The sequence below is a fragment of the Perognathus longimembris genome, chromosome 16 (genome assembly GCF_023159225.1).
Source record: "Perognathus longimembris pacificus isolate PPM17 chromosome 16, ASM2315922v1, whole genome shotgun sequence".
NCBI lineage: Eukaryota > Metazoa > Chordata > Mammalia > Rodentia > Heteromyidae > Perognathus > Perognathus longimembris.
Window position 1 is genome coordinate 1,086,791 of NC_063176.1, and position 24,437 is coordinate 1,111,227.

The following is a 24,437-nucleotide window of genomic DNA, read 5'->3' on the forward strand; positions in this document are numbered from 1 at the left end:
GTTACATTACTATTCTTTTGCTCTTTTTTTTTTTTTTTTTGCCAGTCCTGGGGCTTGAAATCAGGGCCTGGGAACTGTCCCTGAGCTGCTTTTGCTTAAGGCTAGCACTACCACTTGAGCCACAGCGCCACTTCTGGCTTTTTTTGTTTATGTGGTACTTGAGGAAGCGAACCCAGGGCCTCATGTATATTAGGTAAGCACTCTTGCCACTAGGGCCATATCCCCAGCCCTCTTCTTTTTTTTTTTTTTTAACTTTCATTCTTGATTTATTTGGCTATTCTTCCAATGCCGGTGTTGGAAACCAGGTGTAAACAATGCTTCACTGGAAGCAAGAGACTCTATTTCACACCCTCTTTCTGTAACTGAGCCTTGACGTCCTTAGGTTCCATGTATCAGTTTTCTTTACTGTAATAAAGGTAATACCCTACCTATGTCTAGGCAATAATGGCTTACTTGTTATTTTTGTGGGAAGCATTTTTTTCTCTATCTTGGGGCTCACGGCCTGGGGGTTATCCCTAAGCTTCTTTGGTAAATGCTTAGTCTCTACTATTTTAGCCACAGCTCAATTCATGGACTTTTTTCCCTGGGCTGGCTTTGAACCTGTGGTCCTCAGATCTCAGCCTCCCCAGTAGCTAGGATTACAAGACTAAGGCACCAATGCCAGGCCTGAGACTCTATCTCCAGTTAGTCACCAAAAAACTACAAATGCAGCTTTATTTCCAGGGGTAGAGCACCACCTTGAGTGAAAAATCTAAGAGACCATGCCCAGGCCTTGAGTTCAAGCAATCACCAGTACATACATCACACACACAGTATTTACTTTTCTGATTGTTGAAGTCATTTTAAATGAAGACCACTAGAAATTCTGAAACATCCCAATAGACATATGGGGCTGGCAGCTGAAAATGAGTATAGTCTTTGACCCTGCACATGAACATTAGCCTGCCTCCCGAGCTGTGAGGGAGATCCTCCAGAGGGGGTAGGAGTGAGCATCGTGTGCAGAACAATCCTGTGAGTCCATCTCCAATTAGCCACTTGAAGACCAGAAGTGGAGCTGTGATTTAAAGTGTTGGAGCTCTAGTCTTGAGCAAAGGCGCTCAGGGACAGCATAGGCCCTGAGTTCAAGTCCCACATCCACAAAAAAAAAATCCTGCAATCTGTATTTTTTAAAACTTTTTAGTATTTTTGTGCTGGCACTTAGGTTTGAATTCAGGGTCTCACACTCTCTTTGCTTTCTTCCTTAAAGCCGTGGCTCTACCACTAAGCCATGTGTCCACTTAGGCATTTTTGGTGGTTAATTGGAGATGAGTATTATGACTTGTTTGCCCTAGCTGACTTTGCACTGAGTTCCTTGCATCTTGGCCTCCTGAGTAGCTAGGATTACAGGCCTGCACCACTAGAGCCCAGCTTAAATACGTTTTTTTTCATAATAAGGTTCTCAGGGCTACAATTTTATTTTACTTGATTCCCCCCCCCTTGTGTGGATGACATTTTATTTTGCTTTCTGGTGTGTGCGTGTGCGTGCGCGCTGCGCGCACCCGCTAGTACTAGGGCTTGATTTCAGGGCCTGGGAACTTTTCCATATTCAAGGCTAGTGCTGTACCACTTGAGCCACTCATCTTCTGGCTTTTTACTGGTTAATTGGAGGTAAAGACTCACAGACTTTTCTGGCTAGGCTAGCTTTGAATCTTGATTCTGAGATCTCAGCCATCTGAGGAGGTAGGATTACTGGTGTGAGGTACCAGTTAGTGCTTGGATTTATTTTGCTCTGTTGAGGCTGTGTTTCTTATAACTCTGGTTGGTCTTGAACTCATCCTCCTGCCTTAGACAACTAAGTGTTTTAGTCATTTATTTACTTATTTATTGGTTATGGGGCTTGAACTCTGGGCCTAGACACTGTCCCTGAGCCTCTTAGTGCTGAATGCTAGCACTCTACCAGTTGAGCCATAGCACCACTTCTCCAGCATCTGTTTTAAAACTAATGTGTTTCCCATGTCAACTTCTTTACATACTTTTCTTTCTCTCTTGTCCTGGGGCTTGGACTCAGGGCCTGAGCACTGTTCCTGGCTTCGTTTTGCTCCAGGCTAGCCCTCTTCCACTTGACCCACAGCGTCACTTCTGGTCTTTTCTGTTTATGTGGTACTGAGGAATCAAACCCAGGGCTTCACCCATGCTAGGCAAGCACTCTACCACAAAGCCACATTCCCAGCCCTTCCCTGAGTTTCTTTTTTGTTTTTGTCAGTCCTGGAGCTTGGGACTCAGGGCCTGAGCACTGTCCCTGCCTTTTTGCTCAAGGTTAGCACTCTGCCACAAGTGTCACTTCTGGCTTTTTCTATATATGTGGTGCTGGGAAATCGAACCCAGGGCTTCAAGCACTCTACCACTGGGCCATATTCCCAGCCCCTCCCTTAGCTTTTTTTTATGCTCAAGTCATGTTCTGTCACTTGAGCCACAGCTCCACTCCATCATTTTGATGATTGAATTAACTGGAGATAAGAGTCTCATGGACTTTCCTGCTAGGACTGGCTTTCAACTGTAATCCTCACATCTTAGCCTCCTGAGTAGCTACCTCCTGGTAGACACTAGCTTCGGACAGCACTTCCTTTTTTTTCTTCTTCTTTTTTTTTTTTTTTGAGTTTAAGTTACTTCATATATTTCACAGTACACATTTTAACCTTCACAGTGACGAAAGTCATTATTTTACCCTACAAAGCTTACAAACTCTATGGACTTTAACAATAAAACCATTTCTTCCAATTCAGGTGATGCATACATTTCTTTCCTTTTGTTTAGTAACATCTGTGCCCTCTTTCTCTTATTCCTTCCTTCCCATCACCGCTCAAGAGTTGCTTAGTTCACTCATCAATGTCCAATATAGCTGACCTGGGTCCTTCTGCTATATTAGTATTTTTTCATCTACTTTCCACTCATTCACTACTCTCCTTGGGTGTGCTTATGTATACCCCTATATGAGGTAGGGGATATAGAGTCATCTAAAAATAATAGAACATTTGTTTCCTTATCTTTGGGGTTATAAGAGGTGCTTGGGTCTTGCTATTTGGGTGCTTTTCACCCAAGGCTGTTCTCTTTTGTTCTCACTATATCTTTTTTTTTGGGCCAGTCCTGGGGCTTGGACTCAGGGCCTGAGCACTGTCCCTGGCTTCTTGCTCAAGGCTAGCACTCTGCCACTTGAGCCACAGCGCCACTTCTGGCCGTTTTCTGTATATGTGGTGCTGGGGAATCGAACCCAGGGCCTCAATGTTTACAAGGCAAGCACTCTTGCCACTAGGCCATATCCCCAGCCCTCTCACTATATCTTATTGAGTTCGATTTACTTTGTTATATGTCATTGTGTTTTAAATCTAACACCCACATATCAGAGAGGCCATACACTATACACTGCTTATCTCTGTTCTTGGCTTATCTCGCTCAACATGATTTGCAATAGTTCCATCCATCTCCCTGCACATGCTATTATTTTATTCCTTCTAATGGCAGTGTAAAATACCATTGTCTATAGGTACCACGTTTTTTAGATCCATTCATCTGTAGTGGAGCATTTAGGTTGTTTCCGTATCTTGGCTGTTGCACTTCTTATTGTTGCATACTAGTCAATTTTAGAGTTTTTTTTTTTTTCCATCTGGCTAACGGATATTTGTTTCCATTTGGAGGTGTTTATTAATGAACTACTGTAAGCAACTTGAAACTCTTTGGAAGTAATGCCTTTTATTTGTTTTGGATAAGTGTATTGGCATCCAGATTACTAAATAATGTGGGGGTGGTTGCCTGTTTGATTTTTTTTTTATAAGAAACAAAGTTGGAGATAGTGCTCAGTGATAGAACACTTGCCTAGTATATACAAGGCTCTATATTTGTACATCCTCAGCAGAACAAACAGGAAATGAACACAAGAACTACTGTCTTCATAGTGTTATCTTTTCTGACAATTACTTTTCTTCCTTGCAGCTAGTTGTGTGTGTGCGCGCCCTTTCTTGGGTGCCAGACTAGAGCTTGAACTCAGGACCTGAGGGCTGTCCCTGACCTGCTTTGCTCCAGGCCAGCTCTCTACCATTTGATCTGGAGCTTTACTTCTGGCTTTTGGTGGTTATTTGGGAGGTAAGAGTCTCACTGGATTTCCTGCTTGTGCTGGCTTTGAACTGTGATCTTCAGAACTCAGCTTCCTGAGTAGCTAGGATTACATGCATGAGCCACTAGTCCCTGGCTTATGTTTAGATTTTTTTTAGTGGTTAGGCATTATTTTAGGTACATAGAAAATGTCATTGTGTTGGACTGGGAATGTGGCTTAGTGGTAGAGTGCTTGCCTAGCATGCATGAAGTCCTGGATTCAATTCCTCAGTACCACATAAACCGAAGTGGTGCAGTGGCTCAAGTGGTAGAGTGCTAGCCTTGAGCAAAAGGAAGCTCAGGAACAGTGCCTAGGCCCTGAGTTCAAGCCCCAGGATTGCCCCCCCCCCCAATAAAAAAGAGGAAATAGAAAGAAAATAATTGTGGTTTTATAGCATTTTTCTAATGATTAGTGATTTTGTCATTGTGTTTGTTATGGTGGTGCATATACAAGCCTTTTGAATTGAGCTTTTAATTATTTTTTCCCTGTCATGGTGCTTGAACTCTGTGCCTGGGCACTGTCACTAAGCTCTTTAGCTCATGGCTAGCACTGTACCACTTGAGCCACAGCGCCACTTCGGGTTTCCTGGTGGTTAATTGGAGATCAGTCTAATGGACTTTCCTGCCTAGGCTGGCTTTGAACCATGATCCTTGGATCTCAGCCTCCTGAGTAGCTAGGATTACAGGCGCGAGCCACCAGCAGACAGCTGGATTTTACTTTTTTGAATTAAGTTGTAAGTTCTTCAAATTATTTAGCCAGTCCTGGGGCTTGAACTCAGGGCCTGAGCACTGTCCATGGCTTCTTTTTGCTCAAGGCTAGCACTCTACCACTTGAGCCACAGCGCCACCTGGCCTTTTCTATGTATGTGGTGCTGAGGAATGGAACCTAGGGCTTTATGCAAGCTAGGCAAGCACTCTACTACTAAGCCACGTTCCCAGCCCCTAAAATACTTTTTTTAAAAAATCATAACAGGTTGTGCGTATGTTCTCTTTTTGGCTTGTCTTTTCATTTTCTTGATAATGACTTTGTTTTGTACATGTAATATGTGTGCACTTCTGTGTTCCTGTGCCATGAGTGTGTGTCTTGGTCCAAGAAATTGAACTCAGAGCCTGGGTGCTGTCCTTGAGATTCTTTTGCTTAAGTTTAGTGCTCTGCTACTTGAGTCACAGCTATACTTCTGCTCTTTCTGAGTAGTTTGTTGGAGATATGTCTCGTGGACTTGTCTGACCCAGGTAGCTTGGAACCACAATTCTCAAGCGTTTAGCTTTTTTTTTTTTTTTTTTTGGCCAGTCCTGGGGCTTGGACTCAGGGCCTGAGCACTGTCTCTGGCTTCTTCTTGCTCAAGGCTAGCACTCTGCCACTTGAGCCACAGCGCCCCTTCTGGCCATTTTGTGTATATGTGGTGCTGGAGAATCGAACCCAGGGCCTCATGTATACGAGGCAAGCACTCTTGCCACTAGGCCATATCCCCAGCCCCGCATTTAGCTTTTTGAGTAGCTGGGATTATAGCTGTGAGCCACCAATGTCCAGTTAAATTTGGGGGTACATCAATCAGCTTGTTTTTGTTTAGGTAATGGAACTTTAACTAGGGGAATTGGCCTTTTGATTGGTTTACTTGCTCATAGCTGGTGTTTTACCATTTGACCATACCTCCAGTTTTACATTTTGCTCCTTAATGGAAGATGGAATGAGGACTTTTCTACCTGGGTTGGCTTTGAACCACTAACCTTCAGGTCTCAGCCTCCTAAATAACTAGGATTGTAGGTGTGAGCCACTGGTACCTAGCTCTAGCCTCCTTCCTGACTTTAACATGTAAATGTATGTTCATGCCTCACAGTCATTAGCTTGGCTCCTTGAAAACACATATATGTCTCTCTCTTTTTTTTTTTTTTTGGCCAGTTCTGGGGCTTGGACTCAGGGCCTGAGCACTGTCCCTGGCTTCTTTTTGCTCAAGGCTAGCACTCTGCCACTTGAGCCACAGCACCACTTCTGGCCATTTTCTGTATATGTGGTGCTGGGGAATTGAACCCAGAGCTTCATGTATACGAGGCAGACACTCTTGCCACTAGGCCATATCCCCAGCCCCACATATATGTCTCTTGAAATACTAAATTCAGAGATTTCACTATCCAAAATTCTTGTTTTGTGTTATCTTGCTCCACTTTATTTGAGTCTTTAATCTCAAAACTCATTGTTATAGGGATAACATGCATTTTTAGAAATATGGATCTATATAGAAGATGGGGTTTAAAAATACTTTGGAGTTGCATAGCTAATGATTTAACTTTTCTTCTATCAGTCTCCCATTCAGTAGGTTGTTTTTCCTGAAGAGGTCTTGAGTATCAAGTCCATTATGTTATGTGTGGTGTCATGGTGGATGCTGCAAGGAACTGTTTTTTGTGGAGTTTTGAGGAGACAGTCATTTCCTAAAAAAATTTTTTTTTTTGGCCAGTCCTGGGCCTTGGACTCAGGGCCTGAGCACTGTCCCTGGCTTCTTTTTACTCAAGACTAGCACTCTGCCACTTGAGTCACAGTGCCACTTCTGGCCATTTTCTGTATATGTGGTGCTGGGGAATCGAACCCAGGGCTTCATGTATACGAGGCAAGTGCTCTTGCCACTAGGCTATATCCCCAGCCCCCCCCCTTTACTTATTTTGTGCTTGAATGGAGTTAATGTGTGGTCCATGGAATGAAAATTTCAGAGAGTATGTGATAGAATGTTACCAGAGAGAGTAGCCTAGTGGAAAGTTGTTTAGGACCTTAGATGTCAGTCTGCATTTCTTTGGTAGACTTATTTTACCAAACGGAATGCAGATGTTTGGATTTTTTTTTGCCCGTCCTGGGACTTGAACTCGGCCTGGGCACTGTTCCGCAGCTACTTTTTGTTTAAGGCTAGTACTCTACCACTTGAGACACAGCCCCACTTACGGCTTTTCCTGCTTATGTGGTACTGAAGAATCGAACCAAGGGCTTCATGCATGTTAGGAAAACACTCTACCACTAAGCCATATTCCCAGCCCTGCAGTTTGGATTTTCTTTTTTTGTTTGTTTTTTTGGCCAGTCCTGGGCGTTGGACTCAGGGCCTGAGCACTGTCCCTGGCTTCTTTTTGTTCAAGGCTAGCACTCTGCCACTTGAGCCACAGCGCCACTTCTGGCCGTTTTCTATATGTGATGCTGGGGAATTGAACCCAGGGCCTCATGTATACGAGGCAAGCACTCTTGCCACTAGGCCGTATCCCCAGCCACCAGTTTGGACTTCCTATGGAAGATTATTTTTTTGTGCCAGTCTTTGGGATTAAAGGTTGGCATTCTACCACTTAAGCTACAGCTCAGCTTTTAGCTTTTTGAGTGCTTGATTGGAGCAGATAAGAGTTTCAAAGAGTTATTTTTTTGTTTTTTTTTTTTTGCTTGGGCTTGCTTTGAAAAGTGATCCTCAGGTCTTGGCCTCGTAAGTAGCCAGGATTATAGGTGTGAACCACTAGCACCTGGCTTATGAAAAATGTTTGAGGAAGCATACGATCTGAATTGAGCTAACCAGTCAGGAGGCTGTGATCTGAAAATTGTGATTTAAAGCTAACCCCTGCAGAAAAGTTCTTTAGACATTTAATATGTGAATTGATTGGGAATGAAAAGGAAGGCACTAGTTCTAAGAGACGACTTGTTAGGATTTCACAGTTGGCCAGGCCTTAAGAGGTAAAAGCCACTTTATTATGACTTAGCTTTCTGGAAAGCTGAGAAGGTAGACATCAAACAGCTTCCTCTAAATGAAGGTTGGCTTATGAGATTGCATGTGAGAATTCAGCACATGGATAGAAAGGAACATTTGAGCTTGTGGTGGTTAGTCTATATAAATTTAGGTAGAAGTGGGAGCTTGAAGCCATTTGAGTATGTGAAATTGTCTAGTAACAGGTTTGGAGGAAGGTTGTTGCCTTGTCATTCAACTCTTACAAAGTGAGGTAGATAGACTGGAGGCATGACTCAGTAGTAGAGCACTAGCTATAAGCAGAATAGCTGCGTGAGAGCGTGAAGTCCTGAACTCAAAATGTGCATGCATACACACACACAATCAGTCTTCTCATGTAAGGAAGGCTAAAGAAAGGTCACCAGTGATACTGGCAGAATTGAAAAGATACTGGAATTTTGAGAAGTGTGAAACTCCAGAGAATATCAGTCGAGAACAAAGGAAAATGGTGAAGGGGGATCATAAGACAGTTGTAAAATTAGAACTAAAAGTAGAATACAAATGATAAAATACTATGCTAAAGACCCAAAATACTTAGAAAATTCAGAGAAAATATTTATGATTTTCTTTTTTTAATTTTGATGTAATACCGTTTATAAATGCTTGCTCTTATTTACTGGGCTGTTCAGGAAGATGTTACCTATGATTATATAGTCGTTTTTTTCCCCCAGTCCTGGTGTTTGGACTCAGGGCCTAAACCACTCTGTCACTTGAGCCACAGCGCCACTTCTGGCCATTTTCTGTATATAGGGTGCTGGGGAATTGAACCCAGGGCCTCATGTATACGAGATAAGCACTCTTTGCCACTAGGCCATATCTCCAGCCCCCAATATTTATGATTTTCAAAGGTCACAGTATATTTAATATTTAGTATATACATCTGAATGTATAAGGCTTTAGTTATTAGATAGGAAGGTATGGAATGAGTGTTCATAAAAATAAAAAAAAAACCTGTTTCTTGGAGTCTTGAATCCCATTTCTTTGGTTGCAAAATATTTATTTGATCTTTTTGTTGGTCGTGGACTTGAACTCAAGGCCTGGGTGCTGTGCTCTCCCTGAGCTCATATGCTCAAAGCTAGCATTCTACCACTTTGAGCCACAGCATCACTTCCAGTTTTTGAGTGGTTTATTGGAGATATGAGATATGGACTTTCCTGCCTGGGCTGGCTTTGAACTGAGATCCTCAGATCCCAGCCTCCTGAGTAGCTAGGATTACAGTCATGGCCCGTCTCAAAAAATGTTTCTACTTCTCCATTACATTAACCTTTTTAGCAAAATCCTTGCCAAAACTAAAAAAAGAAAAGTGTGGATTGAAACTCACAGTGATCAGCTATTTGACATTTAAACAACTGTGGTTCGTTTTGTTTGTTTGTTTGTTTTTCCAGTCCTGGGGCTTGGACTCAGGGCCTGGGCACCATCCCTGCCTTCTTTTTGCTCAAGGCTAGCACTCTGCCACTTGAGCCACAGCGCCACTTCCAGCTTTTTCTATATATGTGGTGCTGAGGAATTGAACCCAGGGCTTTCATGTATACGAGACAAGCACTTTACCACTAGGCCATATTCCCACCCCCCTTGTGGTTCTTTTTGTATTGAACCTGAACTACCTTTTCAAATTTCAGTTTACTATATTAAGTCAGAATTGTCAGCTTTTTTTTGGCCAGTCCTGGGCTTGGACTCAGGGCCTGAGCACTGTCCCTGGCTTCTTTTTGCTCAAGGCTAGCACTCTGCCACTTGAGCCACAGCGCCACTTCTGGCCATTTTCTGTATATGTGGTGCTGGGGAATCGAACCCAGGGCCTCATGTATACGAGGCAAGGACTCTTGCCACTAGGCCATATCCCCAGCCCCAGAATTGTCAGCTTACGTTAGACACATTAGCATCCATATTAATATAGCCAAAGATTGATTTTTGCTTTGGAGACAGCCCCGCTGTGTCAGATTTGCTAAATTTACTTCACTTTTTTTTTTTTTTTGGGCCAGTCCTGGGGCTTGGACTCAGGGCCTGAGCACTGTCCCTGGCTTCTTTTTGCTCAAGGCTAGCACTCTACCACTTGAGCCACAGCGCCACTTCTGGTTGTTTTCTGTATATATGTGGTGCTGGGGAATTGAACCCAGGGCCTCATGTACACGAGGCAAACACTCTTGCCACTAGGCCATATCCCCAGCCCCTTGACTTTTAATTAAAAAGTATCACAAAAATCATAAGGGCATTAGCCCCCTACCCCCAAGCTGAAGTTTTATTCAAGGGGGGAAATACGATAACTTACTTGAATTGGAGAACTTGATGTTCTCTATTGCAGCCTCCCACATAGATAAAATGACAGGCACTTGCCACCACACCTAGTTACTGATTGAGAAAGAGTCTCTAGTGAATGGTTAGGCTATCTTGAACTGTGGTCCTGCAGATCTGTCTCCCAAGTAGTTAGATTACAAGTGTGATTAAAGAGTGGCATTCAACTTAGGAGAAACGCATATTTTCTAGGATCAGGATTGGAAGACTAGTGTGATTTTGTTTCTTATTTGTGTATTTATTTCTTCCTCCAGTACTCCATGTGTACTACTAAGAGACTTAGAGAAAATGACAATTGATTTAGAGTAATTTCCTTTGAGAGTAGAAGTGCTTCAGGAAATAGAGAGGAAACTATTTTGTCAGTATTAGAGTTTGAACTGAGAGCTTTGTGCTTGTTCTATCCATTGAGCAACACCCCCAGCCCTGAGAGACAACAGTTAAAGAAAACAGTGAGTTACAAAAGATGTTGGTGGGCTGGAAATATGGCCTAGTGGTAGAGTGCTTACCTAGTATGCGTGAAGCTGAAGCCCTGGATTCAGTTCCTCAGTAAAAACAGAAATGGTGTTGTGGCTCAAATAGTAGAGTAGTAACCTTGAGCAAAAGAATCCCAGGGACAGTATCCAGCCCTGACTTCAATCCCCAGGGCTGACCAAAAAAAAAAAAAAAAGAAAGAAAAAGGGGCTGGGGATTTAGCTCAGCGGAAGAGCGCCTGCCTGGTGAGCGCAAGGCCCCGAGTTTCGTCTTCAGCTCTGGGGGAAAATAAAAAGAGAAAGATGTTGGTAAATTCACAGGAATTTTAGGAGGGATGGGCCAGATTGGCAAATAGACTGACATCTCTAAAGGTAGTTGGTTGGCTCTGGAAGTATTGAAGAACGCTAGATAAAACATAGGGAGGGACCTGGATGAATAGATAGTATTTATGGTGTTTAACTGACTGGTAAAGATTGCTTTGTGAAAAAGCCCATGCCTCTGTGTGTAGAGCTAATGTGCAATGTGCATGCCCACATAAAGACAGTTTTCTCATTTTTAGGTGCCATTGAAAAGTTTATCCTTCCCTCCTTCCCACTCTCTCCTTCTACTGAGGTTTGAATTTAGGGCCTAGTGTTTACTAGGTGGTGCTCTACACTTCAGTTCCAGGCTGTTTGCTTTATTCTTGGACTAGAGTATTGCATTTTTGCCCAGGCTGTGACTTTTCTAGGCACATAGCATCATATCTAGTTTATTGGTTGAGATAAGGATCTCACTAGTGGGCCTTTAACCAGTTTTCCTGATTTCTGTTCTGTCTTCTGAGTAGCTGGGATTATAGGCATGAACTTGATCAGAAGTGGGGTTTCTTTCAAAGTGCGAGGATTTTATTGAGCTTAGATATCTTTTTTTTTTTTTTTTTTTGCCAGTCCTGGGGCTTGAACACCAGGGCTTGATCACTGTCCCTGAGCTTCAATATCTTTGTTTGTTTGTTTGTTTGTTTGTTTGTTTTCTGGCCAGTCCTGGGGCTTGGTTGGACTCAGGGCCTGAGCACTGTCCCTGGCTTCTTTTTTGCTCAAGGCTAGCACTCTGCCACTTGAGCCAACACGGTCTCTGGGCTTTACTGTGTATGTGGTGCTGGGGTATTGAACCCAGGGCCTCATATATACGAGGCAAGCACTCTTGCCAGTAGGCCATATCCCCAATATCTTTTTATCTTGTGTATATTTCCACCTCTCAGTGTTTTGCTTTTGTTTTTTTAAATCAAAGCTGGTGTTCTAACACTTGAGCCACACACCCAGTTTTTATTTTTATTTTTGTTGGTTAATTGGAGATAAGTGTTTTTCAACTTTTTCACATTTGTCTACTGTGGCTGCCATGAAACCGGATCCTCAGATCTCAGCCTCCTGAGCAGCAAGGCTTGCAGGCATGAGCCACCAGTCCCTGGCAGGACTATATACTCTTATGGGCTTGATCTCTTTAGAGGGTAGATCTTTCCTCAGGTAATGCATTAGGAAATGAAACTTGGAAGTTTGAGACTTACATGGTTCATGTGTAGATAGTAAAACTTTCTTCTCATAATTCTGAATTACCTATCCCCAAAAAAAGGTCCCAAATCCATGTTTACTATTTATTTACCAGTGGGATAGCTTAGCTGAGGTGAGTAAAAGCAGCAGGATTCTTTTTGTAATTAATGATATTTTGTTTGGCAGTACTGGGGTTTATGTTGTATTTGGGTATTCAGTCAGTATTAACTTATGTTGGTCTTGGGACTTGAACTCAGGGCCTGGGCACTGTCTCTGAGGTCTTGTGCTCAGGTACAGACAGGTGCTCAAGCCTAGCATTCTACCACTTGAGCCCCAGTTCTACTTCCAGCTTTCTTTTGTTGTTGTTGTTGTTGTTTTGCCAGTCCTGGGCCTTGGACTCAGGGCCTGAGCACTGTCCCTGGCTTCTTTTTGCTCAAGGCTAGCACTCTGCCACTTGAGCCACAGCGCCACTTCTGGCCGTTTTCTGTATATGTGGTGCTGGGGAATCGAACCCAGGGCCTCATGTATACGAGGCAAGCACTCTTGCCACTAGGCCATATCCCCAGCTCCTACTTCCAGCTTGCTGATGGTACATAGGGGATGAGTATCATGGACATCTGCCAGGTCTGGTTTTGAACTGTGATTCTCAAATCTCAGCCTCCCGAGGAGCTAGGATTCCATGTGTGAGCCAGCCACAGGTGCCTGGCAATATTATTATTTTTGTGGTGCTTGGGATTCAACCCATTGCTGTGCTAGGCAGGTACCAACTTAGTATGTTTTAACAGTTATTGTTACAGCATTTTACTTAAAAAAAAAAGCTGCTGGGTAAGGGCTTCATGAATGCTAGGCAAGCATTCTACCACTGAATCACATTCCCAGCACTGTTACTGTTATTTGAAGTTTCAGATTTACAGAAAACTAGTGGTAGCTGAAATCCCCGTGTCTGGATCTGCCTTGCCAATTAACTAGTTTTGGAAGTGAGTCAGCTCTTACAAATATTTAAAGAGTTGTAGATTGAACTACAGATAGATTGAACTAGAGTTTAGAAGGATAGTTGCAAATAGAATAACAAGGAACCTAATGGAGCATAATCATAATCTAAAGTCAAAAGTCACTAGAGCTAATCTCACTCCTCCAACTTTAGGACAACCTGACTCTTTTTTTTTTTAAGTTTTCTCTTTTGAAAGTAATTTTTTTTAAAGCTTTTTTTTTTATTAATTGGACATAAATTTTTTTACAAGGTGTTGTGCAAAGAGGGTGCAGTTACATAGTAGGGCAGTGTGTACATTTCTTATGATATCACAACCTGACTCTTAACATTAGGTGTCATATTGTAATGCTAACGGTGGCCAGTCTTTTGCTGTGAAATTATTTATGAGGCAAGCACTTGTTTTTGTTTTTTTTTTTCCCCTTTTCTTTTCTTTTTGCCAGTCCTGGACCTTGGACTCAGGGTTTGAGCACTGTCCCTGGCTTCTTCCCGCTCAAGGCTAGCACTCTGTCACTTGAGCCACAGCACCCCTTCTGGCCATTTTCTACATATGTGGTGCTGGGGAATCGAACCTAGGGCTTCATGTATATGAGGCAAGCACTCTTGCCACTAGGCCATATTCCCAGCCAGCTGTGAAATTATTTAAAGGAAATAAATCTACATTAACCTTTCTAGTGCTGGGGATTGAACTCAGGGCCTTTGGCACTTGTCTTTTTTCCCCTGAACACTGAAGCTAACCACTTGAACCATACCTCTTACTTCTGGCTTTTTTTTTTTTGCCAGCCCCACTCCCTGGCTTCTTTTTTGCTCAAGGCTAGCTACTCTACCTCTTGAGCCACAGAGGCCCTTCTGGCCTTTTCTGTTTATGTGGTGCTGAGGAATTGAACACAGGCTTCATGCCTGCTAGGCAAGCACTCTACTGCTAAGCCACATTCCCAGCCCACTTCTGGGTTTTTCTGAGTTAACTTTTTGGAGAGGGGAGTCTAACTGAGCCACACTGGCTCACTCCTGTAATCCTAGCTACTCATGATGCTGAGAGCTGAGGATCTTCATTCAAAGCCAGCCTGGGCAGGAAAGGCCACCAGACTATCTCTAAGTAACCACCAGAAAATTGGAGGTGGCGCTGTGGCTCAAACAGTACAGCGCTAGCCTGGAGCTGAAAAGCTCAAGGACAGTACCCAGACCCAGAGTTCAAGCCCCACGACCCACAAAAATAGTCTCGCTGAATTTCCTGCCTGGACTGGCTTGGAACCGCAATCCTCAGATCTCAGTCTCTGAGTAGCTAGGATTGCAGGTGTGAGCCACGAGTGCTGGGCTTTGAGATTTGTTTTTAAGCTGCATGCTGATCTGTTTAGTAGATAGCACATTTAGGTTTCATTCCCTTCAAGTGTAATAGGAAAGGATGCCTGACTATTTTGTGCTGAGGATTGAACCTAGGGCCATGTGGAGTCCTTGGTATACTGTAACTTACCGAGTGAACTACAGACTGATTACTTTTTTATTTTAACAAGTCTTTTTAAAATGTATGTGTTGTTCCTAGGCCTTGATCTTCAGGGGTACTGTACTGTTCCTTAGTTTTTTCTCTCTTAAGGTTGGTGCTCTGCCATTCGAGCCACTGCTCCACTTCCAGCTTTTCTGGTGGGATTTTGGAGATAAGAGTCTCATTGGATTTGGCTACCCCTGGCTGACTTGATACTGCAGTCCTTAGATTTCAACCTTCTGAATATCTAGGATTATAGGCAGGAGCTACTGCCTTTAAACCAAATTTCAGTCTGCCACTGAGCTTACCCTAGCAGTACAGGAAGATTGAAATCAGACATATCAGCCTTGAAGACTCCATCTCCAGCGAACTAGCAAAATGCTGGGACTGGATACAACCAGTGACTCAAGGAGTATCCCCATGCCTTGAACAGAAGCATAAATGCCTAGACTTTAACGCACTGGTACTTTATTTTTACAAATAAAATTTTACATTATTTTGTTCTCTCCAATTTCTAATGTTATGATTTAAAATTTTTGTATGCATAAATGAAATGTTAAATTGTGTATTAGCTTGTGCTAATTTTTCTCAAGAATAAGAACATACTTCCCCCTATACTGAAGGGTGGGGTATTAAGATAGGACAAAGGGATATGTAAACATTGGTGCTGTTGTCACTTTTTAATAAATTCTGTAAATTTTCTTTTTCTATTCATATGCCTAAGAATTTACTTCATGGTAGTTGACAAATGTGACTTTTTAACAATTTATTCTTTTGTTTGCTCCTTCAGCATTTGACATTGTGCAGCAAAGAAATGGTTATGGAGAAGCCCAGTCCGCTGCTTGTAGGGCGGGAGTTTGTGAGGCAATATTACACTTTGCTGAATAAAGCTCCAGAATATTTACACAGGTAAATTTAAAACAGATTATTTAGTATTTACTTTGATTTATGTGCTGTGATGACAGATTTTATTATTCCTCACTCATAACTTGACAGTAGTTTCACTCTCTTTTTTTTGCCAGTCCTGGGGCTTAGACTCAGGGCCTGAGCACTGTCCCTGGCTTCTTTTTGCTCAAGGCTAGCACTCTGCCACTTCAGCCACAGCGCCACTTCTGGCCTTTTCAGTTTATGTGGTGCTGAGGAATTGAATGTATACGAGGCAAGCACTCTACCACTTGGCCATCTTCCCAGCCCCCCTCTCTTTGTTTTTAAATGGTGCTGTTACTGGGGCTTGAATTCGGGATCTGGGTGCTATCCCTTAGCTTTTGCATAAGTTTAACACACTACTTGAGCAAAAGGAAGCCAGGGACAGTGCTAAAGCCCTGAGTCTTAAGCCCCAGGACTGGCTCAGTGTCTGGCTTTTTTTTTTTTTTTTTTGGTAGTGGTTAATTTCCTCCCTAGACTGATTTTGAATTGAGATCCTCCTGAGTAGGGTTACAGATTTTTTTTTTTTTTGCCAGTCCTAGGCCGTGAACTCAGGGCCTGAGCACTGTCCCTGGCTTCTTTTTGCTCAAGGCTAGCACTCTGCCACTTGAGCCACAGCGCCACTTCTGGCCATTTTCTGTATACGTGGTGCCGAGGAATCGAACTCAGGGCCTCATGTATATGAGGGAAGCACTCTTGCCACTAGGCCATATTCCCAGCCCAGGATTACAGATTTGAGCCACTGATACCTGGCGGGCATTTTCTTGTAGATTTACTATTTGCAGAGTTCCCTTTCTTAGTACTGAACAAATATAATCTTATCTCACGTAGTAATCTTTATAGATTGACTGCTGAGCCCATCTGCTCTGTTGAAATGATTTGTGGTCCCTTTTTTGTGATGATCAAAATCATTTCAAAGCCAGTGCCGATGGTTCCTGCCTATAATCATAGCTTACTCGGGAGGCTGAGATTGTAGTTCAAAACCAGTTTGGGCAGGCATATTATCTCCAATTAAATAACATAAAAAGCCAGAAGTGTTGCTGTGGTTCAAAGTGATAGAGTGCTACTCAAATGAAAAAAATTCAGGGACAGTGCCCAGGCCATGAATTCAAGCCCCATGACAGGCCAAAAATAAAAAAATTTCAAACCACTAAAGTTTCCACATCATAGTAAGTATTTCCCACCAGTCTTGGGGCTTGAACTCAGGGCCTGGCCACTGTCTCTCAGTTGCTTTTGCTTAAGGCTAGTATTCTGCCACTTGAGCTACTGTGCCATTTCTGGCCTTTGTTGTTTATGTGGTAATGAGGAATCAAACCTAGGGCTTCATGCATGCTAGGCAAGCACTCTACCACTAAGTCACATTCCTATCCTGCTTAGTTATATTATTAAGAATAGGTTCCTAACTTAAAAAAAAAGAAAAAGTATAGGTTTCTGTGAAACGTGTTAAATCAAAGGTATGCTCATGTCTTATGTTTAACACACATACATACACACAGCCAAATTGCCCTTTACAAAAATAATGCCAGTAATACGTGAGAGAAGGTATATGAATTTAAAGTATGAGGTGGTGGTTAAAAGACATAATCTGTTGAGCCACGCATGCTGTCTTGGTTCATGACTGTACCACCTGATGAGAATATGGTTGTTTACTGTAAGTATATGATAATTGAACCACTTTCAAATCTGTTTGCTTATTTTAGATAATAGCATTTGGGTTTGTTAAGAGAATTAAAAGACTCAATATAAGCTATGTATTGAAAATATTGCTTGGCACTAAGGACGCTCTTACATACATGTCTGGTGGAAGGTGAAATCTCTTAATGTAAATGATATTTTTGTGGTTTTGATCATTAATTTAGAAAGATGTTAGCTTTAGGTAATTCCAGAGAAAGTCTAATCGTGTGCTTCAAAGTAGAACAGCATGAAAATACTAATAAGAAATTCGATGCTGAAATAATTGTAGACTTACAATTTGGTCTTTGAATTATTTCAACTAATTTAGAGCCAAGCACCAATGGCTCATGCCTACAATCTTACCTAACCCTGGATACAGATCTGAGGATGAAGATTCATAGGTATCTTGGGCAGACCAACCTGAGAATCTTAGCTCTAACTAACCAGCATAAAGCCCAAACTGGAGGTATTGCTACAGTGTTCAGTCATCTACCATGAACAAAGAACAGAGCAGGAGCCTTGAGGCCCTGAGTTCACACCCAATACAGACACTTAAAAAGCCCCTACAAGTCAACTGAGTTTTTGTTGTTGTTACTGTTTTGTTTTTTCATTAGAAGTAAAAGATGGATCCATTATTAGAGAATATCTGTTTAGAATCTCTTTTCGTTTAAAATCAGTACTACAAGAATTCATTATTTGAAGTTCTATTTTAAGAGTAAATCTTTTTGACAAGAGCCAAATTTGATTAGAAAATAATTCATTGATACAAGTTGATGATTGACTAGTATGCTTGTTGCACTAGGATTCTTTTCCCCACTCCTCCCCTCCTCTGGCTAGTGCTCTACCACTTGAGCACCTGTACCATTTCTGGCCTTTTCTGTTTATATGGACTGAGGAATTGAACCCAGGGCTTCATGCATGCTAGTCACTCTACCACTAAGCCACATTCTCTGCCCCTGCACTAGGATTTCTATATGTATTACTCATTTAATCCTTGTGGCATCCCTGTGGGTGGTAGCTTTTTTATAACCAAGCAAACTGAACTTAAAGTTAAGTAACTTTTATACATTGACTTAGTTTCAGTACTGGACCTATGTGCTTAGAACATAGTGTGTCTGACATCAGAAATTTGCTGCTTTTGGGGGTGGGGGGACCTATGGGGCTTGAACTCAGGGCCTGAGTGTTGTCCATGAGCTTTTTTTACTCAATGCTAGTGCTCTGCCACTTTGAACCACAGCATCATTGCTGGTTTTCTGGTGGTTAATTAGAGATAAGAGTCCCATGGACTTTCCTGCCTGGGCTGATTTTTGAACTGCAATCCTGAGATCTCAGCCTTCTGAGTAGCTAGGATCACAGGCATGAGCCATCTGTGCCTGGCTTGCTGCTATTTCTTAAACTTGAAAATTCAGAGGTAATATTTAATTGTTTTTCACTGCAGATTTTATGGCAGGAATTCTTCCTATGTTCATGGTGGTGTAGATGCTAGTGGAAAACCCCAGGAAGCTGTTTATGGCCAAAATGTAAGTTCATATGTATATACACGTGTGTGTGTGTGCGCGCACGCATGCGTGCATCTGTGTGTGTCTGTGAGATGTTGAGGCTGAGCTGTTGACTTCTGGCTTTTTTTCTGTTACTTATTGGAGATAAGAATCTTAACAGACTTTCCCGCCTCAGCTAGCCTTGAACTGCAGTCCTCAGATCTCAGCCTCTTGAGTAGCTAGTACAGGTGTGAGCCACCAGTGCCTGGCAGAGGTGTAGGGTTTCTTTTTTCTTTTTTTGGTGCTGGTCCTGGGGTTTGAACATAAGGCCTGAGCTTCGGTTTTTGTTCAAGGCTAGCACCATACCACTTGAGGCACAGTTGCACTTTTAGCTTTGTTTTGGTAATTTATTGGAGATCTTGGCCCAGCCGCCTTCCAGACATAACTTTTTGTGCCTCTGCATTCTTTTTCGTATGATTGTTGGTTGTAAATAGAATGAGTTTCAGTAATGACCAAATGTGCTTTAACACCCATTCTGTATGCAATTACTAAACTGGAATGGATACAAAGGAGAAGTGATGTTTTCTATCTTGGATGTGTTTCATACGTTAAAAATTGAGAATGTAGTTTCTGTAAACCTGGAGGAACGCACAGAAGTAAGTTCTCTCTGTGACATAACAGGGATAGAAGATGGTTTCTTGGAATCTTAAGATTTTAGCCTTCCTTACCAAACTTAAAATTAGAATTTGAAAAATGGCATCAGCAAATATCAGGGTAAAGTAAAATTTATTAAATACTCATTACAGAAATGAATACAAAAATGGGATAACTGTAAAGCCTAGATTACTGCACAGTATCAGAACCATTCAGGTTTTTGTAGGGGTAGGAAAACTTAGCAGAGCTTTATTGAGTAAGGAAGCAAGCAAGCAGAAAGGCAGGGGCACACTGTAATAGTGTGGATGCTCTCGGAGGGAGGGAGGGAGGGTGGGAGGGAGGGAGATACCTCAGATTTCTTTTGCATGAAAATGACATGTTTAAATCGATAACTTAGGATCAGCAGTGCGGCATGGTGAAACACATTCAGATGAAGCAGAAAGGTGTAAACAAATGGTTAACACTTTAGGGTTATGAGGATATCAAGGAGGACAGATGTTACTTTGTGAAGGTAATATAGTACGACAAGAATTTCAGTTTTCTCTCCCCCCCCCCACCTCCCATTTTACAGGATATACACCACAAAGTGTTATCTCTGAACTTCAGTGAATGTCATACCAAAATTCGCCATGTGGATGCCCATGCCACCCTGAGTGACGGGGTGGTGGTCCAGGTCATGGGCTTGCTGTCTAACAGTGGACAGCCAGAGAGGAAGTTCATGCAAACCTTTGTTCTGGCTCCTGAAGTAAGTTTTCAGTCTGTCTCATTTTAGTTGGCTGAATTAATTCTCCAGGCGTTTTCCCTGATAGTTTCAATTTGCGTGTTACCAGTTTTGAGAAATTTTATGAGCCCTGTTGATAATAGTTTATTGGGGAGTAGGGAGAGACGGTTAGTGTTTGGGATTAAAAGATAGTCTGATACAAGCATATATTTTGTTGTCATGTTTAAAAGTTTACATTTTTTAAAAAGAATGGAAACGATCTAATGGGTTCTCTTGTTGAGTTTCTTGAATTCTAGTATTCTCAGTGATCTTCATTAGCATGTTCAGTTTTGAAATACAACATTGTCCAGGTTATTTCTCTGGTATTAAAATTGAGATTGTCGATAACATGTCATTTGTTCTCTCTTACCAAGTGTAAGTAGTATTTGTGGAATATTTTGATGCTGTTCTCTTACAGGGGTCTGTTCCAAATAAATTTTATGTTCACAATGATATGTTTCGTTATGAAGATGAAGTGTTTGGAGATTCAGAACCTGAACTTGATGAAGGTAAGATTACTTTGGATTCTATCAGTATTCTTTCAGTACTTTTTTGGTTTCTGTAAGGTTGAAATTTAAATATAGTAATTAACTTCTATTGTAACTGAGTCAGGACCCCCTTCCCTTTGTTCTTTGTTAAGAAAAATGTAGATGTATATTGTATGAAATAGGTAAAGACTAGTCTGAGAAGGAAACCCATTCTATATAGGTTGATAAGGAGGTTGTTGCGTATTGTAGAAAACTGTTGGATCTTATGCTTAAAAGCACATTTTATCACAACAAAATTAAATTGGTACAAAGCTTAATTTTTTTCATTTAATTTAAGTACTTAGGCTAGCTGTTCATTTTATGACTGGTGTAAATTGCTTGGTCTTGTTTTTGCTACTCCTGGGGCTTTAACTCAGGACCTGGGTACTGTCCCTGAGCTTTTATACTCAGGGCCAGTGCTCTACCACTTTGAGCCACAGTTCCAGTTCCTGCTCTTGGGTCTTTAATTGGAGATAAAGAGTCTCATGGATTTTTCCTGCCCTGGCTGGCTTTTGAACAGTGATCCCCAGGTGTCCCTAGCTACTCCGGAGGCTGAGGAGCTAGGAGTACATGGTAAGCCACTGGTGCCTGGCTAATTTTTTTTTGGCCAGTCCTGGGCCTTGGACTCAGTGCCTGAGCACTGTCTCTGGCTTCTTTTTGCTCAAGGCTAGCACTCTGCCACTTGAGCCACAGCGCCACTTCTGGCCGTTTTCTGTATACGTGGTGCTGGGGAATCAAACCCAGGGCTTCATGTATACAAGGCAAGCACTCTTGCCACTAGGCCATATCCCCAGCCCCATTTTTTTTTTTTTTTTTTTGGCCAGTCCTGGGCCTTGGACTCAGGGCCTGAGCACTGTCCCTGGCTTCTTCCCGCTCAAGGCTAGCACTCTGCCACGTGAGCCACAGCGCCGCTTCTGGCCGTTTTTTCTGTATATGTGGTGCTGGGGAATCGAACCTAGGGCCTCGTGTATCCGAGGCAGGCACTCTTGCCACTAGGCTATATCCCCAGCCCCCCAATTTTTTTTTTTAAGTTGGCGTTTATTGGTATGCTTTCCTTTTCCTTACCTGTTGTACTTCTATTACAAAGACTCAACAAAGCAAACTAGATTATGGTTTTTAACTTAGTTTTCCTTTAACTAAAACATAATAGATCACAGTGAACAAACTTTCTCCTGCTTATTCTCGTGGTATTTCAGAAATCAGGGAATATTGCTTTTGAATGCCTTTGTACCAAAAACAAAAAGACTATATTTCTATATATTTTAGAAAATACGTATACTAGAAATTATGGGTTGTCAGTGTGGTTCAGGTAGTGCCTGCCCAACAAGTTCAAGGCCCTGAATTCAAGTCCTAGTGCCACCAAAAGGAAAAGACAAGTTATTTAAACTTTCTTTAAGGAAGATGCGATATTTTATATATTATCAGAATCAGAGGATGAAGTAGAAGAGGAGCAAGAAGAAAGGCAACCATCTCCTGAACCTGTACAAGAAAATGCTAACAGTGGTTACTATGAAGCTCACCCTGTGACGTAAGAATAGTGTTTGCAAGGTTACATTTGCTCTCAACTACCGTATAGTGACAAAGTTTTTGTTCAAACAGCTAATATTACTGGGGATTGAGCCCAGGTCCTAGAGTTAGGTGCTCTACCCCTTGTGCCGTTTTTCCAACAAAAAAGGGTTCGTTTTTTTATATGGTGCTGAGAATTGAACCTAGGGCCTCATATGTGCATAAAGTATCATTAAACTTTAAGCCATTAGAGGTAGATTTTGATAGAACTACCAATTAGCCCAGTGTTTGAGTACCTGTGGTATTAGTTATTTGGAAAATTTTGCTTTACCTAATTAAACTGACTATGATTTGTAACAAAATAATTACTACTGATAATGCCAAATTTTAGGACCAACATTGGAGCGCCCATTTGAATTCTTTTTTTTTTTTTGGCCAGTCCTGGGCCTTGGACTCAGGGCCTGAGCACTGTCCCTGGCTTCTTCCCGCTCAAGGCTAGCACTCCGCCACTTGAGCCACAGCGCTGCTTCTGGCCGTTTTCTGTATATGTGGTACTGGGGAATCGAACCTAGGGCCTCGTGTATCCGAGGCAGGCACTCTTGCCACTAGGCTATATCCCCAGCCCCCCCATTTGAATTCTTTGTGATCCTTTTTTTTTTTTTTTTTTGCCAGTCCTGGGGCTTGGACTCAGGGCTTGAGCACTGTTCATGTCTTCTTTTTGCTCAAGGCTGGCACTCTGCCACTTGAGCCACAACGTCACCTCTGGCCTTTTTTGCATATGTGGCGCTGAGGAATCGAACCTAGGGCTTCCTGTATACAAGGCAAGCACTCTTGCCACTTGGCCATATTCCCAGCCCTGATCCATGTTTTCAAAATTAAATTTTATTGTCAAGGTGATGTACAGAAAGGTAGTGAGTACATTTCTTGTCTTATTTGTTATACCCTCCCTGATTTTTCTTTTCCTTCCCTAGTTCAGATAAGCATACGTACAATATCCAGTGTACCAAAATCATATACAGTGACCATGGGGGGGGGTATGCCATAGGAAGTTCACCTAGTACATTAAACATAAAGACAATAAAATTTGTGATCCTTTTTTTGTGTGTGTGATCCATTTTTAACGTGGGGCTGTGTATAGGTGTTGTTTGGTGGTAGACCGCTTGGCCTAGGCATGTGCACAGCAAGCAGGTCCTGAGTTCCATCCTCAGCACTGAAAAAACAAACATGTACAGCAGCAGTTTATTAGCACATAACTGGTTGTGCCCATTTTATTTGGTTTTATGTGACCATTTTACGTATACTTATAATGGACTAAATACTTTATTATTGTAGTAATGGCATAGAGGAGCCTTTGGAAGAGTCCTCTCATGAACCTGAACCAGAACCAGAACCAGAAACAAAGACTGAAGAGCTAAAACCACAGGTGGAGGAAAAGACCTTAGAAGAGTTGGAGGAGAAGTCTCCTCCTCCTCCCCCCACAGAGCCTGCCTCTCTGCCTCAGGAGCCACCAAAGGTTAGAGCAAAGGAAGTTTTCATACTTTACATCAGACTTTTATCTTTGGTGTGATCAATGGAACATTTGCTATGTTCAATTGCTTACTACTAAAGTGTACTTTTTTATACTTCTTTGTATTAAAGCAACTGGAGTTGTTACTGTTATCCTGAGGATATTTTGTTTTCTCTACTCCCAAACAAATGCCTCTAAGAGTGAAATTTATAAATTAAGGTTACTCTTTGTATGTAGTATTTAGCAACCTGTATGAAATTACTCAAGTCTCTGTATAAGGCTGTCAATTGCTCATCCTTTGTGATGTACCAGGAATCATGGAATTTGAGAGATTACCAATTTTGTGATTTCAATCTGATCAGTTTCCTTATAACGTAAAATAAGCTCTCTTGTAAAGATGAGTGGCACTTATACTGTATTTTATCCCGGTGAACTAGACAGTTAAAGTATATTGGGGCAGAGAAAGGAAGAGTCCTTGCCAATTGGTGAATGTCTGTTAAAGTTTCCAACTACTCTATATTCTTTTCTGTCCTTACCCTTTCTCCTTAACACCATCACACACCTTACTTTTCCTAAAAAAATGAAAAAATTGGTTCTATCAGGTTCAGGTTTCTCTAGATGTGTAGTTAGTGGTTTTGTTAGCCACTTGCTCATTTACCTAGAGTATGTAGGAATTTGCTTGTGGTTTTTATTTAGTAGTTCAGACAAAAGTTATAACTAATCTTGCATAATGAGATTTTGAAAGCTGGCACATAGACTGGCATGTGTATGTGTGCCTTTCTTGTAGGAAT

The 24,437-nt window shown here is 41.9% G+C and overlaps 1 protein-coding gene across 2 annotated transcripts in view; it reads left to right on the forward strand.

Annotated features, from left to right (window-relative positions):
• G3bp2 (G3BP stress granule assembly factor 2) overlaps positions 1 to 24,437 on the forward strand; it is a 58,090-nt gene that overhangs the window by 22,368 nt on the left and 11,285 nt on the right. For both annotated transcript variants that reach the window (XM_048363987.1, XM_048363988.1), the window contains exons 3-8: positions 15,407 to 15,525; positions 18,653 to 18,734; positions 19,918 to 20,091; positions 20,525 to 20,615; positions 22,059 to 22,161; positions 23,472 to 23,652. In XM_048363987.1, coding sequence (XP_048219944.1) covers positions 15,407 to 15,525; positions 18,653 to 18,734; positions 19,918 to 20,091; positions 20,525 to 20,615; positions 22,059 to 22,161; positions 23,472 to 23,652 — 750 coding nt within the window. The remainder of the gene's footprint in view (positions 1 to 15,406; positions 15,526 to 18,652; positions 18,735 to 19,917; positions 20,092 to 20,524; positions 20,616 to 22,058; positions 22,162 to 23,471; positions 23,653 to 24,437) is intronic.